Source organism: Pinus tabuliformis, chromosome J (genome assembly GCF_031772625.1).
Source record: "Pinus tabuliformis cultivar Carrire ecotype Pingquan chromosome J, CPIR1, whole genome shotgun sequence".
Lineage (NCBI taxonomy): Eukaryota > Viridiplantae > Streptophyta > Pinopsida > Pinales > Pinaceae > Pinus > Pinus tabuliformis.
Window position 1 is genome coordinate 299,547,351 of NC_142295.1, and position 19,630 is coordinate 299,566,980.

At 35.9% G+C, this 19,630-nt stretch overlaps 1 protein-coding gene across 1 annotated transcript; it reads right to left on the reverse strand.

Moving 5' to 3' along the window:
• Positions 1-15,827: 15,827 nt before the first annotated feature.
• Positions 15,828-18,386, reverse strand: LOC149226938 (uncharacterized). Its single transcript, XM_089380362.1, has one exon. The coding sequence runs from the start codon at positions 18,384-18,386 to the stop codon at positions 15,828-15,830; it is 2,559 nt and encodes an 852-aa protein (XP_089236488.1).
• Positions 18,387-19,630: the final 1,244 nt, after the last annotated feature.

A 19,630-nucleotide genomic window follows, 5' to 3' on the forward strand; every position in this document is an offset into this window, starting at 1 on the left:
CAGAATTCTAGCAATTTCTAGGCATCGCGTTTCTTGGTATGATTTGTCATCTTCCAGATATACACCCAGGTCCTCCCCAATGCACCTAAATATTTCCTTTGCCCATAATTGTAGAGGGAGTCTAGGAAGACGCACCCAAATCAGCCCTACCCCCATGTTTTCCTTCTCCGGATCAAAGAGTGACGACCATACCTTAAGAAGGACTGACATCATCTTTATAGTCTAGTAACGAGTTAAGACCCAATTTAAGGATTTCGGCTGAGGGAAAATGAGAGCGAACCAACCCTTGGACTTGGTGAGCACTGCAGGGAGTTGCTCCATCAAAACATCCCATACCTCTATTTTCCACCTCTTTAATCGTGCCAAAGTATAATTTCAGCCACGGACCCTTCCCACCAGAATAATACTCTCAGTAAGCATCGCTTGGGCCATACTGATACCTTCCTTGAAAACTAGAAGCCTGCATCACTCCCGAATGTTTGAAGACTTTGATCTTTCCTGCCACCTACTTTGATATTCAAGCTGAAGGGTTATTGTTCTCTCTGCACTTGGAGGTTGTCATCAGAGTCATAGCCTCTATTCTCCTCCGACCCTAGTTCCTACCAGGTGATATTGTCCAAAAAACACGAAGAGCGAGTGATGGATGCAAAAATCGGAGGTGGGAAATCTTCAACAGAAATCCCATGAGAACAACAAGGTTGTTTTGAAAACCCCTACTTGTCTGTTGTCATTCCACTCACACCCTCCATGGTCACCCCTGTGCATCCCATAACATTCTCAGTACCCTATTGTTCATGTGCCCAGGACAACGACTCAGAAGGCGACAAAATATTTAGAAACAGCATTCCAGATACCTCTCCTAGGTTGAGCAAGCCTTAAAACATCGTGAAAACTGGTTGTGTAAAACCAAACCACTATAGGGTAACCTACATATCTCCCTTAATGAGGAGAAAATGGCTACCTATGCATCCGATGGTGAGTTTAGTTCCAGTGAATTCCTACCACATGACAAGTGTTTGTCTTCGACCCAGGTTTGTGATGGGTCCATGGTGTCAGAAGAGTAATCTAGGAGTTCCTCATCCATGCATAAAAAACATTGTTTGTGTAGCTGGGGTAACTATTTCGAGTATGAAAAGTCAAAAGCCTCCCCGACAGGCACTGATTTTGATTGCTTTCTGCAAAAAAACACCGCAAGCCTGTCTTTACCAGCAAAGTCAATAAACCTCCGGGAAATCCACTGAGGACATAGGAAAAACCTGAGTACTATTCCTAAACACTGCCTATCATAATAAAATAATGAAATAAGCCACGGAGCTAATAAAAAAATTAAGAAAACTCCTTCAGAGCAGGTACCAGTGCATGAAACAGTCACGGGTTAGCCACATGCACCACCATGAAAAAAAGAAAAAACAAATGCTGTCATAAAGCTTCCGATGCGTGAACAAGTCACGAGGTTACCACTTGCATCACCATGAGAACCACTGTCAAAAAACCTTGTTACTTGCAATAAACCCTATCCCCTCCATCGAAGTCTCTCCCTTCTATGTTCCTTACAAAGTGTTGTTCTTGCATAGGATTAATTTCTTTTCAAAAAAACCTTTTACATTATGCAACTAGACTAGCATTTACATTCTTACAAGTAGCATAGAACTTATATTTATGCCAATAACCTAATATTTACGTTTATGCAACTAGGGCAAGCATCATTTCCATTTCCTACAAATAGAGTAGCATTTTCATTTTTCTAATTAGTTTAGGATTGATTTCATGATATTCACATCATTCCATGAAATAAACATAAGGACACATTTTATGCTACACATATATTGTTGACACCTCTTAAGTTTGTACAAACACTGAGTTGATAATTTAAGTTAGTAGCCTTGGGAGTTGCAACATTCATGTTTCAATACCAATTCTCATCACTTTTTTGCATCGTTATTGGGGAGGGTGTGAAAGCAAGCACTCTCTTGTTCTTGGAATTATTCCTTCTTTCTTTTCCACAAAAACAAAAAAATTTAATAGTTATTTTCCATTGCATTGCATTAGCATTCTCATTTAAAAACAAAAAAAAAAACAAAAAAATATTTCTTGAATACCACGAACTCCCCACTTCATCTTGTGTAGGTAGAAGAAGATGTGGCAAAGAAGTTACAAGGAGACATGGATCAGCTCTACTTTGTCAACCCATATCAACACAAGTCTTATCCTCCCCAAACTTTCAAACATATCAGGGGTCTTATGTCATTCCTTATTTTCATCCATATCAACACCAACCTCTTCAATGGGGTGATACATATTTTCCTCAATATTCATGGTCTTATCCTCCCCAACCTACCATTCCTCCTTTACATCCATACTAGCCTCGTAAATTGGGTGATCCATATTTCCCTCAATATCCTCAATTCCCATGTTCACACTAGCCTCCTCCATGGGGCGATCCGTATTTCCCTCAATATCCTCCATATGAAACTAAATTTTTTCCATCCCATCCACCTCCACCAAAGCCACATCCTCAACCACAACCATTTCAAAGACCCACTCCCACTCAACTACCTGCACAACCATTTCCAAAACCAAGCAATAAAGTAACTCAACCCACTTACAATGCTAAGATACAAAATCTCCAAACAAGTCCTCTTGATCCAAATGATATTCATCTTGGGTTGGGAAAAGTATTTCAAAGAAGAGACTCTCTTTCTCCTTTTGAACAATACCATCCAAAAGAAGAAGATCTAGAGGAGATTAAATAATCATGGACCAAATTTGATGGAGAGAATCCATTGGAGCATGAGATTGAAGAATTAATATAATGCTTATCATTAGATCATTTATGTGTGCAAGGGGATAATCAGAAAATAGTAGAAGATTTGAATGGCATAGATGAAGAAGAAATACATAATGATCTAAATAAGCAAGTGAACCAAGGGCATCACCCCCTCACTAATCTTCTTAAGAAAAATTCATTTCTATGAACTGATGTAGCTCAACAAACCTTCTTGGTTCTCAAACAAGCCATGTGTTCTTCTCTAGTATTGGCCTTACTAGGCTTCACAAAACCTTTTATGATTGAATGTGATGCTTCAAGTATGGGAATTGGCACAATATTAATGTAGGAAGATAGACAATTGGATTTCACCAGTCGATAACTTAGTGGAAAAAAATTGGGTTGATCTACATATGAGAAAGTAATGATGGACATCTTACATGTAGTAGGCACTTGGTGACCCTACTTATTGGGGCATATTTTCTAAATCCACACTGACCATCATAGCATAAAATATTTCCTAGAGCAATGTCTATCATTTCCACAACAAAATAAATGGCTCAAAAAAATGTTTGGATATAATTATGTGATAATTTACAAGAAGGGGCATGAAAATGTAGCGGTCAATGCCTTATCACGTCAATTTGAGGAAGAGGGAACCATGTTATCCCTCTCTACCCATACCAGATTGGATTGAATTAGGTTGTTATGAATGGTTCTCCCACCCCTCTCTATCCTAGCTCATTATCAAATTACAAGAAAATCTTAATTGCTCATAGGATTACTCTTAGAAGGATGAGGTTTTTCGCTATAAGGATCACGTAGTGCTATCCCCAACCTCCACCCTCAAACCCTGCATCTTGGAAGACCTACACTCCTCTCTAGCTATTGTACATTCAATATTTTACAAGAATTATGCACCGGCATGCCACTCTTTCTTTTGGACTGGCATGAAGCACAACATTCTTACATTTGTAGTTGAATGCAATGTTTTCCAGCGCAACAACAGGGAAATGATCAAGCTGCCAGGGACCTTACAACTCTTGCCACTACCTACTTCCATTTGTATAGATGTTTCTATGGATTGCATTACAGGTCTACCAAATTCAGGCAACAAATAAGTGATCATGTTGGTTGTTGAATTTTTTTCCAAATATGCTCATTTTTTCACTCTACCACACCCACTTGCCCCAACATTGGTGGCTCAGGCTTCCGTGGACCAAATATTCAAACTACATGGCATGTTGACTTCCATTATGTCTCATCGAGATCCCAATTTCACTAACAATTTTTAGCAGGAACTTTTCAAGCTACAGGGCACACAACTCCAATTGAGTACAACTTTTCATCCCCAAATCGATGGTCGAATAGAAGTAGTTAATAAATGTTTGGAGAACTATATGCAATGCTTCACTTCAAACAAGCAACATCAATGGGTATAATGGTTGCCTTTAGCTGAATGGTGGTATAATACTAACTATCTTGAAGCCACCAAGATGATGCCATATGAGGCAGTTTATGGCCAAATCCCACCTTCACCATCTTCTTATATCCCCAGATATTCCAAAGTACAGAAATTTGATAAGCTCCTACGAAATTGTGCTACCATGATCTCTCATCTCAAAGATAATATACATCAAGCTCAGAATCAAATGAAGCAGTAGGCTAACCAACACCATTTAAAGAGGTCATTTCAAGTATGAGACTAGGTGTTCCTGTTACTCCAACCTTATAAGTAGACCTCTCCCAATGAAATTTTTTTCCATAAACTAGCCCCAAAATTCTATGAGCCTTATAAAGTACTTCAATGTATAAGAGTAGTCACTTACAAACTGGCCCTACTAACTACTTCAAAAACCATGCCACCATGATCTCTCATATCAAAGATAATCTACATCAAGCTCATAATCAAATGAAGCAATGGGGAAACCAACACCATTCAAAGATTTCATTTCAAGTAGGAGACCAGGTGTTCAGGTGACTCCAACCCTATAAGTAGACCTCTCTCAATGAAAAGGGTTTCCATAAACTAGCCCCAAAATTCTATGGGCATGATCAAGTACTTCAGTGTATAGGAGTAGTCGCTTACAAACTCACCCTACTGACTACTTCAAAAATCCACCTAGTATACCATTTATCCTTCCTCCAGAAAGTTGTGGGGAATAATTGCAGGGCTCAAATAAGTCTTCCAGAATTGGATGAGAAAGGTTCACTTTGGATCCAACCTGAGTAGGTCCTTGATACTCGTGATACTCGTGAAATATATCTATATTGTTGCAAGATCAAGGAAGTCCTTATCAAGTGGAAAGACACCTCTCAAGAAGATGCGACATGGGAACCAACCACTATTTTTTGACAATTTTCGCAACTTTAGCCTTGAGGACAAGGCTTATTTTGGTGGGGAAGGGCATGTTAAGGTCCAACCTTAACTCCTTTATTGATGTAATAAGCCCAAGGGGCCTTGTATGAGTCATATTTAGTCAATTGAGTCAATAAATCTCATAAGCGGTTATTCGCATTAATAATAATTGTAAGTGGTTGAACCACATTACAGAAAAGGGACCACAATTAGTTATAAACAAGGCATAGTTAATAAATAAAGTGATTAACCCATATTATGCAAGGGACTAATAGTAGTAATGGTTTTTGATGTCAAAAATATATATACTCTTAGATAGCAAGGGAAGAGGCATCACATTTTATTATAATTGAGCTCTGCTTTGTTAGAGGTTTCCCCCTCAAAGATGTAAGTGAACATTGTATTATGCTTGTGAATAATAAAATATATTTGAAGCTTCTATCAATTCATGTGATATTTTTGTGCTTCCAAAAATATTGTTTCGTATTTCTAACATTATTTTATTCTCATGGGTCAAGTGCATAATAATATATGAGTCATAGATGAGCCACTCCTCTCTATGAGAGCCTAGAAATATTCAATGGATGGCACTCTTGCATATGCTTGGATAAATTTTCTCTCTATTGCAAGTTCTTTGGTTAGTGCTCATAAAACATATCTTTGGTTAACTAGTTGGATTCATCACCACATTGGATTCCTTTGACCTAGTCTTATATTCACTTCTAGGATTACTATTTGATATTTTGATATGTTCTTTTGGGATTGGTTTCTTCAAAAGATTCAAAAAGATGTTCATGTTTCATATCACATGGATCACCCCTTTTCATGGAGCTAACTATTTTTGGCCATACTCTTTAGACTTCTCATGTTTACTATGTCTCTTGTTGGTTCCCCAACAAGGCCCATTTAAATAGATTCATTAGATTTTGGGCATAAATATATGATCTAAGTATGGTTGAGAGAGGGGTATTCCTTTAGTTCTATGGAATGTGTGTACCATTCCCAAGGATGATGGAGTCCATGGTTTGATCAATGTTGCTAATCAAGACACTATTCTTGTAGCTAAGTGGATGTTGTAGTGTCTCAAGGATTCTACTCCTTGGAAAGTCTTGTTTCAACATCAAGTGATGTTTTCTTAGCATATAGGTAGAATACGAGGAGTCTTTGGTTTATGAGATATTATTTTGTTGCCCCATTTATTTCAAGTGTTGTGATCTCTTATTTTTAGGAGTATATGGCCAACTTTGAAAGTTGTTTTAGGTTTGGCTCATGAGTATTGGGAGGGAAGTACTGTGTGTTGGGATTTATCTTTCACATTATTTGGATCTAGAGGGTTCAAGGTTATTATTTTGCAAATATGCCTCACCATCAATGTTACAGGGTGAGAAAGAATATCATTTTCTTCTAGGGAAAGTTCTAGGATTTTTTCCTCTTAGCCTTGAAAGGAGTGGTGCTAACTTACTCAAGAATATAGTCTCATTTCCCCTAACCATATTTTTCTTATAGAATTAAGAGGTATTATTTCTAATTCTAGGTCACTTAAAATGAATATTGAGATGCTAAGGCCATTTTGGAGGGATTAAGAGTGGATATTTGGTTGACCACTTCTCTGTGATTCCTAATTATTGTAGTGAGTGTTTCATCAAAGGAACCCATTATCTTTTGTACTTATTGCACATTAGGTATCTAATGAATTTAGTAATTGATGGATACATATACTTGACAATGTTGATTTGGGGTAGCATCGGATGTGCTCTAACCACGAAAATTGGTGGAGAGGCTAAAGCACATGAGATCTCCAAGACCTAGAGAGGGTTTGGGTAGAATCTAACTGGTTTGGGAGATATTAAAATAATTAATATTTTTAATGGAGTTCCTAAGTATAAACTTAGGAAAGATAAAATATTAATGGGTATTAATATAAAACACAATTAGAATGGTCCAAAATTCATGGATCAAGCCAATCCTAATCTCATCCGTTGATTACAAATTTAATCTCTATTGTTGATGGGCCAACAAGAAAAGTATAAGAGGAGGCTTGAGGGTCATTTGGAGAAGACACCAGGAGATATCAAGAACTCAATTTATGGGGTAGGGTTTGCTGAGGAAATTGAGTGAGTGATCTGAGTTGCAGTTGAGGGGCAGTCAATACATAACATAGAGGTAGAGTTAGTACCATGAGGATTAACACAAAGCTGGGAGATGGACGCAGAACTAGCTAGAGGCAATGTAGAGGCAGCCAGGAGCTGCACAGAGCCAGAGAGGTTCAGTGTGTGAGATGCAAAGGGTCCAGGGGCTAACGTAGAGGCTCTAGCAGTTGACGCAGTGCCCAAAAACTCTGACGCTCGGCTAGAGAGGCTCATGTATGGCCTAGAGGTAGTGTTGGGAGCATTTTGTTGGATAGACTAAGAGGTGGAGAGCCGGATAGGGTGACGCAATACCTATCAGAGTGATGCAAAGAAGCAGAAGATGCATTGTTGATGTGGGATCGTTCATCTGCTGTTTTAGCCAGAATCTTTGTCTCCAACTAAGAGGGACTACTGCCAAGGGCATTCTGTGTTGGGTGAGCCATTTCTAGCACCCAGGTTGTATTATGAAATTGCATAATAATAAAACCCTCTAAATAGCTGCATCGGTTTTCCTGCATTGGGTTTTTCCGAGGACATTAGTCCAAAAACAACGGTGTCACTTGTGTGCTTGTTTACTTTTAGTTGATGATTTGTATGTGTTGATACTATACTTGTATTTATTTTCAGTATTTACATGGTAAATAACTTGTTAAATAATTGAACAAGTAGGAAGAAATAAATTAGATAGTACAGGAAGAATTTCTAACAGGTTAAACTTAGAAATTCCAACAGACAATGTTTGGTAAGTTTGGATTTTTTGTAAGTTGAGAGTATTTCTTGGTTAGTAGTCTATCAAGGAATTCCAAGACCTAGTTTCCCAAGAGTGGACTTTCTTATGCCCTTTTTCCTATTTCCATTGATTAGAGATAGTGAAGCATGCTTTCCAAGAGTGTCACTTTGCTAATCATTGATAGAGTTGTCTTTTGGATAAATATTCAAAGTTTCTTTAGGGTAGGATTTGCTAGCAATTTTCATCATTTGGAGATTGGTGCTCTTTGGATCATTCTATATTAATTGTAATATTCCATTGTTAGTAAATTCCAACCTTATTTATTATTTATAACTTTAGCCATGATGTCATCCCTTTTTCTACCTTTTATTCTATGTGGAGGGAAGAAGTATGCTATGAACACCTACTTAAGGGTGCTTTGATGATCAATGACAACGAGTCTTTGAATCCTATAGAGCATTATGTTTTTTTTTATTCTAGTTGCCTCTAGGGATAGGTTATAATGTCTATTGAATATACCCTTCCACTTCTTGTATTTCCTTTTGTAGATATCTTTATGTAAATATAAGACATTTTTCAAGGAAAACAAATATATCTAGTGGGCATCATTTAGTAATACTAGTATAATGGACTGAGTTAACATTACACTTTAAGGCTTCCGTACCTATACTATTATTAACTTTAATGGGCTCTTTTAACCCATTACATCACTAAAGAAGATCATGCCACTCCATCCCTTTTTGAGAAGCATTGCCCTCAATACTTGTACCTATGAGGTACATCAATAAGCCATGATCCCATTTGCAAGTGTTAACCTCAAGTTTGAAAGTGAAGTAGTCCAATAAGTGTGTGCACAAAAGGTTCATTCACAAGACAAGGTCCATTTATAGGTGTTTCTCTCCACATTGAGAGTGAATTCATGTAATATATGTTCCCACAATCCTGAGTCCCAAGGATTGTGTAGTTTCTTTTATGGAGAAATCCAAACTCTTTTATTCATGATAAAGCAAAACTATGTAAAGGTATCCTTTCCTGAAAAGAAAGAAGGTAGCATAGTTCAAAATCCTGGATCTTTCTGAATCCCATTGCACTCATTTTTAATCAATAGAATAATATAATTATAAATATTATCTCAAAATATATCCTATCACTTTATAATAGGAAAACAAGCATTACATAACACTCACATTTACTATCCTCTTAAAAATACATAAAATCATAGAGGTAATCAATATTAATTATTGTCTCTAAAACATAAAATGGGTCATTGATACATTAATAAGATAAATGCACTATCTCCAACTAACACAACTACAAGGCCCCAACAAAAATCATTAATGTTTAGCTCTAGATGAAATCACCATTGGAAAAACATGAAACATCACCTTGAACTAGTTGCAACCATATCAATCTCCATTGTAAATAGTGACTTACATCTATGCTAATTTGTAAACCACCTAACTACTACTCCTACTATCTCTTTTGGTGCACCTTCATAGTGCCGCCATCTATGACCTCTTCCCCTTCTCTTCACATTGCCTATGTGCTATGTGGGAAGTGCATCCTTCTCATATCTAGCTACTCTATTTAGAATGTTGATGACCATCAATCCATCTTACTAGAATATCAAGGAGGTTAAGGTAACCACCAAGTATATAAGAACCAATGTTCCACCGATCTTCCGAGACAGGGAAACGCGGTAGCGGGGATACACACAAGGGGGACGTATATAAGCAACCCCAAAATTTAGGGAATTTTCAGGGAAACGAGGGGACGTCATAGTCATAAAAATTATAAAATTATAAATTATTAAAAATTTAATATATAAAAATAAAAAAATAAAATCCCAAAAATATGTCAATAACTAAATAGAAAATCTTAATAATTATGAAATGTACATCTAAAGACTAAATATGATCATCATTACATATTAGACTATTATCATTTATAAATTATCAATGATCATTTGACATTGTAAATCTAAAAATAAATTACTAAATTGAATCCATCTTTTGACATTATGGAATGTTCCATCTAAATTCATCATTTGGCATGATGCAAGGTATATCTAAATTAAATTAATAAATTCATCATTTGACAATTGAAATTATGCAATGCACATCAATTTTTCAAAAACCATAAAAAGTAAATTCATCATATGACAATGACAATGATATTATGTTAAAGCCATAAAATACTAAACTAAAAGTAAATATAGAAAGCACTGAGCAATGAAATACTAGTAAATTTCTCAAAAAATACTAAAGAATATTAATAAATATTAAGTTTTAATATACTTTTTCTGTTATTGTTTTTAATTTTTTTTAAGTTCTAAATTTTAATATAATATAATTTATTTATTTAAAAAAATCAAGTTTTGACAAATTTTAAGTTTTAATATAGTTTCATTTTTTTGTTTTTTGTTTTTTATTTTATTTTTTCATATATTTAAATTTGTATTTGTATTTTTATTTTTAATGTTTTAAAAAAAATTATTAGACAAAAAAATGGGGGGACACATATGCGTCCCCAAAGTCCCCCTTGCATCCTCTCGGCATACCCTCGTCCCCCTTGCATCCCCTCGGTGTCCCCCCTACAAAGGAGTTGTTTTTCCAAGAGTTTCCCTAAAAAGGGATGTGGGGGAAATGTTTCCCTTGAGTTTCCCCCTACCAAGAGAGCTTGGGGGAGCATCGAGTCCTCATGGAACACTGATAAGAACATCCCTCCTACACCACATCAATCATGCAATAACCCTTACAAATTAAAAAAAAAATAGTTTTGACTTCAATCTAGCCAAAATAATAACTAATACATGCTACTAAATCTAGTTAAAGACTAATACTAAGATCATGACCCCATGTAATAACTTATTTTTGACTCAAACATAGTGATTTCCTTGGTACTTTTGTCATTCCTCTCTCAACTTTACATCAATACCATTCAATTATGATTTGGTGCCACAAAAGAGGGATGTCTACTTTAAAATAAATAATAAAATTCAATATGATGATGTCATTATACCATGTAAATATTTTTATATCTTAAAAAAACTATTTTTTTAAGAAAAGTCTTTAGTTAGAAATCACATAAGAGAAATTTTTGGCGGAAGTGTTTCCAACCAACAAGCTTGATTCAATGAACCACACTTCTTGGGTTCAAAAAGCCTTGGCCAAAATTTCTCAAATTCAGAAAAGAGAAAAAAAAGGGAAAATAAAAACAAAGACAAAAAACTATTTTTTAATTTTAATATTATCTTTTTATGGATTTAATCAAATATTAAATACAATCACATTTTCATTCAAAATTAAATTATGCATCCAAAAAATAACCAATAAATCATATATGCAAATTACAGATACATAAATTTATATTTTATAAAATATAAGAGTCATATATAAATTTATTAAAATATAAGAATCATTAATAAAAGTGATTTGAAAATCAAAATTCTAAGATTTACACTCAGCACGTGCACTCCCTCCATACCTTTTAAAAATAATCCTAAAATATACCTCTACCAAAAGGACCGATCACAATGATTACATATAAGCCTAAAATATACCTCTACCAAAAAGACTTGATCACAATGATTACACTCAGGCCTGCATATTTAAAATAATAATGAGTGCGCCTTTAAACCAGTTGCTATTTTCTGTATAGTTGCTTGGTCTGCCAACGATCTGTGTCTTGTTCTATATAACGAACGAAGGTCGTCACACTCCAATATCACATAAACAATACACAGTGTGTAAACCATTTCTCAATACTAAAGGTACATTCGCTCCCTCAACTCATTTCTTTCAGCCTCCATTAAGTTTGGGGTTTACATTTAAGTTTGTGGTTTATCAGGTATAACAAGGGGCCAATTTCCTCAGCATTGCTCGCACCAGGGACACTGTGTACAAGTTTCAATTCTTTGGTATCATTTTCCAATACATTCAAGATAATCTTCCCAACCTGTATTTGAAATATAGTGCAAATATGGCCCCCATACCAATGTTTTATATTTTATTATGATAATTTAATTTAGTTGCAAATTTCTGTAACATAACTTAGTTTTACATTTCTAAAATATTTTAGAATTTCAAGATTGAAATTAATTGTTTAACCTAATTTCTGTTAATCAAATTTCAAAACATTACTAAAATTCGCAAACTAAATAAAATTTACCATAACAACTAAAATTTGCATTGATCCATCTCCCACTCAACCCTTGTCTTTCCTCCAGCACCTTCGAGCCTGAGAGCATTGGCGATAGGACTCAGTTGCAGAGATAGCATTGATCCATTTCCCACTCAACCCTTGTCATTCTTCCAGCACCTTCGAGCTTGAGAGCATTGGCGATAGGACTCAGTTGCAGAGATTCTGAGTTATTCTGGGGTTTGGGCTTCTTCTGGTTCTTTGCTGCAGTAATTCCACCCCAGAAGGGCTTTAGGGAGCAGGAGTGATCCCACCATGGAAGAAAAGGGCAAATGGGAGATTTTTCTTTTGTCAATGCAAAACTATCATTATAATTTATGTTGCTACACCATTTAGAAGGGCAAGCTAGGTGGATATGCAGTCAGTTAAGATTCAGGCTTACAATTTTGTATAGCATATTTGGTCTAGTGTCTCTCTTCTATTTTTGTCTATATCACCATCCAATATAATAGCTTTACTTTAGTAATAGATCCCATGCAAACAGCTTTATGAAAGTTGGGAGCACAGCCAAAAGTGCAAAAGTTTTCACACCGACACACGGAAGAAATAATCAAGAAACAACAAACACATGAATTTATCGGTAGATTTTAACAGTTCAGCGTCATTTTCTTCGTATTCACGCAAGAATTCGACGCACCTTTTTCTCCATGTATGGCTGTATCAGAATGATGAGCAGGCAGTACAGGAAGGTGACCGAATCAAAATCCCTAATAATGCTCTACAGGATGATGATGCAGTAGCAACTGAACGCCTTTCTACTACTAGATGATCCAATTAACAATAGTTCACCTTTCCATACGCCATCATCGAAATAGCAATGAATAAATCCAACAATCTGTAATTTCAGCATTTTTCCACCGATCTCCCATATATTTTTTTTTAACTGCTTGCATTCAGCTGGGAATAACCCAATATTTGTGCAGTCCTGTTTCTCCCATTACCCATGCCATCCTGTTGTGCACAAATTTGACAAATATACGCTAGAAATTTGATCCGATTTTCTTCCAAATGACTTCTGCCCGCTACCGCTACCCAGCCATTGAGGGCAAATTATGTTATTCTCAGCAGTTTCCAACCAACAAATATCCAGATAAAGAATTAGAGATGGACCAGGAAAACAATGCACAAATTATATCATAGCAAAAACTGGAATCTTTTTTTCGTCGAAACCCTACAAAACCCTTCTTGCCCTCTTTGCTCAAAACCCTAGCTAGCTCCACGCTACCAATATGAATATAAATATTTTCTCAGCACTAATCATATTTTCTCAACATTTACCTATTCCTGCAAAACCCTAGCTAGCTCCACGCTACCAATATGAATATAAATATTTTCTCAGCACTAATCATATCTTCTCAACATTTACCTATTCCTCTATCATGAAACCCTATAAAACCTTCATTGCTTTCTTTGCTCAAAACCCTTGCTTCCTCCCGGCTGCTGATATTAATATAAATATGTTCCCAACATTTATCCCATTGCTCTATCACGAAACCCTACAAAACCTTCCTTGCCTTCTTTGCTCAAAACCCTAGCTTCCTCCACGCTGCCAACACGAATATAAATATGTTCCCAACATTCTATATCACGAAACCCTACAAAACCTTCCTTGCCTTCTTCGCTCAAAACCCTAGCTTCCTCCAAACTTCCCTGCCTTCTTCGCTTAAAAGCCTAGCTTCCTCCACGCTGCCAATATGAATATAAATATGTTCCCAACATTTCCACCATTGCTGTATCACGAAACCCTACAAAACCTTCTTGCCTTCTTTGCTGAAAACCCTAGCTTCCTCCACGCTGCCAATATGAATATAAATCTGTTCATTTACTGTATTGCTCTCTCATTAAACCCTACAAAACCTTCCTTGCCCTCTTTGCTCAAAACCCTACCTCCATGGTGCCAATATGAATATAAATACGTTCTTAACATTTACCCTATTGCTCTATACGAAGTTAAATAAAAGGCTCAAGGGAAATTACATAACGTTTTATTTAATTATTTTTTTTAAATTAAATAAAAAAATCATAAACTAGATTATAATATTAATTACTTAAAAAAACATAATATTATTTATTAATATTATAAAAGTAATTTTGATTATTTTTTAAATAAAATAAGCTTTTAAGATATTAAAATATAAATGTAAATAAAATTTTGATAACTGAATCGTTAAGAGATGTTTTTTTTCGTATTAAAAATAGATTGTGATTATTTTTTTAATAAAATAAGTTTTTAATATAAATTTGGATAACTGAATTGTTAATAAATATTTTTCATATTAAAAATAAAATGTAACTTTTTATACAAATGTATTTTGCAATCATTAATTACACATAAAATTAATAATTTTTCTAATATTTTATTTTAAATATTTACGAAAAGTCCCATATAATTAAACTACATACAATCAAACTATTATTTACATATAAAAGATATTATGATTGAGAAGGACCATAGCCATTGAAAAGATTCATGTTAAGATATGTATGTTAGGGATGATTTTGGTTTATAAAAAGATATTTAAAATATATGAAAATGATGTATATTACTTTTTTACATATTTTCTTTAAATTACTTTAGCTTAAAAAGAAAAATTATCGTTGTTTTTTAAATATATATTTTTATTATTAGAATTCATATTTTTATCGAAATTTTTTGATTTAGATTGGATTATTATATTGTTATCATCTATCTAGATGCATTTGGCCAGGAAAAAGTGGAGGAATTAGTTCATTGGGCCATTTTTTACAAGCAAGACCCAAAACAGAGTCTGAAACCTTTCTGGAGTATTTTGAAGTATCATGCCACTCAAAAGTTGAACTTCCTATTTTCAAACCTATAATTCGGGAGGATGCTGCGTCAACCCCTATTATTCATGGAAAAGGGACAGGCCATTTTTTTGATGTAAAAGATGGCCCCTATTATTCATAGAAAATGGGCAGGCCATTTGTTTTTGATGTCAAAGACTCTAGAAGAGTCTATATTGCAACTACAGTTAAGAGTTGATGTAGTCAAAATTTACCACTAGTAGGCTATTGGGAGTGTGTTATAACTCGCCTACAAGGAGGAAGAGACATTCCATTCTTTCATGATCATTTTGTTCCATAGATAAGAAAATTTAGTTAGGAGAGATAGGAGCTAGAGCACACAGAGATGATTTGTGCACTGTAGCAGCCCACAAACCACAAACATTACTTCTTTGTACCTACAACCATATTTCTATTTTTATTTATTAGTAAAAAATTTATTCCTAATCTCTAAATATATATGAATAAAGGACTAATTTTTTGGCCAACTTCATTAAAAATAAAGTATTATATATTAAAAAGTTTAATGTTCAAATTCTCCAATTTACTAATATGTGAGAAAAAGATAAATAGCCCCCAGCTTTCTACTCATCACAAAACCAAGAATAACCCAAATTTTATTGCTAACCCTAACTTAGTTTCCTTCATCATTACAAAAAAAAGGGAAAGGTTCATTCAGTAAACGATACAACAACAATAAGCATATCGTTGAATATTAAATTCGAAATATATCGTGAATAAGCATAGACCACAAAAATAAGCATATCGCGCATAGAAGCAATAATCATGCAGTAGAAACTTATCAAACACATTAGCATATTTCTCAGGGTGCAGACATTACGTACCAGGAGCAATATAGCCATACGAGCCAACAACAGCAGACATTGATATTGTATATGGAACATCAATCAGCTTGGCCAGTCCAAAGTCTCCCACGTGAGCTTCAAAATTATCATCAAGTAGAATATTGTTGGACTTTATGTCTCGATGGACAATTCGTGGCAGGCAATCGTGATGTAAATATGAAAGCCCCTCTGCTGCTCCTCGAGCAATTTTGTAACGAGTATCCCAATCTAATATACATGAACTTCCATGAAGCAGCTCGCCCAAGCTTCCTTTTGGCATGTACTCATACAAAAGAAGCTTTGATTCTTGGTCATAGCAGAAACCGTACAGCTTTATGATATTGCGGTGTCTGATTTTACCAAGAGTTGATATCTCAGTGTTGAAGCTATTTTCCACATGGTTTTCTTGGCTTTGAGAAGCCATCTTCTTGATAGCGATAACTTTTCCAGAATGCATGGTGGCTTTATAAACTGTTCCACATGCTCCTCTTCCGATCACAGTTGTCTCAGAGAAATTATCTGTGGCTTCTACTATGCCTTGGCAAGTGATGGCCTCTGTAGGGAAAAAGTAAACAAGAGATTGTTCGTCTTTTGGAGGAACAATCACACGTGCTGGCTGCCTGGAAAAACAGCAAATTGCCACCATAATAATCAATAAAGACCCCCCTAACACTCCAGCAATTTTGGCCACAAGCTGCCCTGTTTTGTTGCTGGGCTTCTGCCAGACCGGGGATGGCCCTGCATTTGAGGATTGACATGCATCTGGCATTGGCCCTCCACAGAGGCCTTGATTTTCTATGAAACAACTAACAGGCATTTTGCGAAATATAGTTATATTAGGCAGAGGGCCAGTAAGGTTATTGTATGAAACATTGCACACGGTTAAACTGGAGAGATTTGCAAATGAAGGAGGAAGTTGACCAACAAATTGATTGTTATTGAGATATATGAATTCTAACAAATTCAGATTGCCTAGTTCAGCCGGTATTTCCCCTGAAAGCATATTCATGCTCAGATTTAGAGCAATCTGTATGGCTTTAAGCTGACCAAGCTGTGGTGGGATAGGTCCTGAAAAGTTATTCCCACCCATTTGCAGCTCTGTCAAATGGGAAAAGCTTCCCAGAATGGCAGGAATCTCTCCTGACAGTTTGTTATCAGAAAGCTTCAGTAATTCCAAAGCAAGAAGATTGCCCATCTCTTTTGGGAGACTGCCACTAAGAGAATTTCTGCTCATGTCAAGTCGTTGAAGTCTTATGCATTTTCCAAGCTGTGGAGGAATGCTTCCTGTAAGCTTATTTGATGAGATATTTAGTTCCACTATTTGCGAAAGATTCCCAAGCTCGGGCGGGAGGCGACCCACCAAATAGTTATTGAACAAGTGAAGCCTCTGCAGAGCTTTGCAGTTCCCTAGCCCTGGTGGAATCAATCCCCTGAACTGGTTCCGATATAAATCAATTGCAGTCAAATTTACAAGTTCGGAAAGCTCCACTGGTAGGCTACCAGTCAGTTTGTTCTCTGCCAGACACAGCTTCGTTAGAGATTTGCAGGTCTTCACACCATCAGGAATATTCCCCACCAGCTGATTGGACGAAAGGTGTAACTGTTGCAATTTTCCAAGCTTGCAAACTTGACTTGGTATATTCCCACTGAGAAGATTTTTTGACAGATCAAGAACTGTTAGTCTACTGTAAATTCCTATCTCTGGAGGAATTATACCAGTCAAGAAATTATCAAAAAGTTGTAGATGTTCCAAAGAGGTCAAATATTGGAATTCAGTTGGAATAGTGCCATTAAGTTTATTGCAGGATAGATGCAATTTCTCTAAATTTGTTAACTGTCCCAGTTCACGAGGAATATTTCCTGTGAAATTGTTTTCAGAGAGATCAACCTCAATTGCAGAAGCACAGTTCCCCAGCTGCCATGGGATTGTTCCATTCAAATAATTTTTCTTGGCACTCAAGACTTTCAAGTTCTTGAGATTCTTAAACGATTTAGGCAATGGACCATTGAGACTATTGCCATAGATAAGAAGTTCCACAAGAGATGAGAGATTACCAAGTTCTTGTGGCAGCTTGCCACTAATTCTATTCTCAAAGAAATACAGTTTTCTCAAGGACGATAACTTGCCTAATCGTGGAGGGATGTTACCTTGCAAACTATTGTTACTCAAATCCAGAATCTCCAGCTGCAGGCAGTCCCCAAGCTCAGGCAGCATCTCACCAGACAGCTTGTTCATTGAAATGTTCAGAACTCTCAGATAAGTCAAATTCGAAATACTGGGGGGCAAGTTCCCAGTCAAATTCATGCCACTGAGATTGAGGGACCATACTCTAGCATCACCAGTACTGTTTATGCACTTTACACCCTCCCAATTACAGGGATTCTCATCAGTGGGAATCCAACTTTTCAATATGCCAGACTGGCCGTTAAGGCTTTTCTTAAAGTCAAGAAGACATTGCCCCTCTTCATTAAGTCCATCAAGGTAAACCACCAAAAGGGCAACCACAAGTGCCCTCAATGCAATACACAGTGAATTTTCAGGTACACTCATGTTGTTTTCCCTTTGTTTACCATGACAATAGCTTCATTGTAGTCAGAATGTTCAGGAACAGTTAAGCATATTGTCACAATGAGCAGAATTTTGCATAAGGAAACGAAATCCCATATGTCATAATGTTCATGAAGTCCATGAAAACCTCCATATTTTGTGACCTCTGATTCTATTGAAAACAGCCTGTTAGTGTCTCAGAATGTTCAGGGAATACTACACATAATCTCATAATGACCAGAATTTTACAGGAGGCCATGAAATATGGGTAAATGCCATGATAACAGTAGTAATCACCCATAAGGTGGGCATACATGCACGTGAGGCTTCTGGGCTCATGCAGAATGGGGCTCAACAATTCAAATACAATAATAGAGTTGCAGGGCAGTTGGCAAAAACCAGCAAAGTCAACCCTCTCCTGCGGAGCTATTGCCAATGAAATTATCTGATAAGACAATACTAATGTAAATGCTAATGCATTTGAGTCAATAGCTAGTGGATTGAATAGGTTGATAGTGCACATCTTGACATTCATGTCTTCCATTATTAAGCCTCCTCTTTCCCTGAATTCCAATTTCCAAGTGCCTCAGTTATGAACTATTTGGGGAATTTCCAAGTGCCTCTGTTATGAATTATTTGGAGGAAAAAGCCAACACTTTCGTGTGAAGAAATGAAGGATTAAAGAAAACAAGGAAGCCCACTTTAATCCAGACAGGAAGGTCATATTTAGCTTGACTATCTCATGCTTCTTGATGGATTTTGTCGCTCGACAGAACTTCAATGCACTACCTTTGAAATGTTGAAGGATTAAAGAAAACAAGGCAGCCCACTTTAATCCAGACATGAACGTACCTTTGAAATGTTGAAGGATTAAAGAAAACAAGGCAGCCCACTTTAATCCAGACATGAACGTCATATTTAGCTTGACTATCTCAGGCTTCTTGAGCGATTTTGTCGCTCGACAAAACTTCAATGCACCACCTTTCTTCCTCTTTTTTAGGATAAAATCAATTACAACATTCCAGGAGATTTCAATGTGGAATAAAAAGCAGTTATATGATTTTTTAATTTTTTAAATTTAAATAAGTATAATGGTTGAGAATATATATTTATAAAAGTTTATAAGTTTATATAGGGGAAGTTAATATATATATATATATATAACTTAAAAAATTAAAAAATCTCACATATTAATTTCATATTAATTTCATGTTTGACTTGTAACCAAAATCATAGGTTAAGAATAG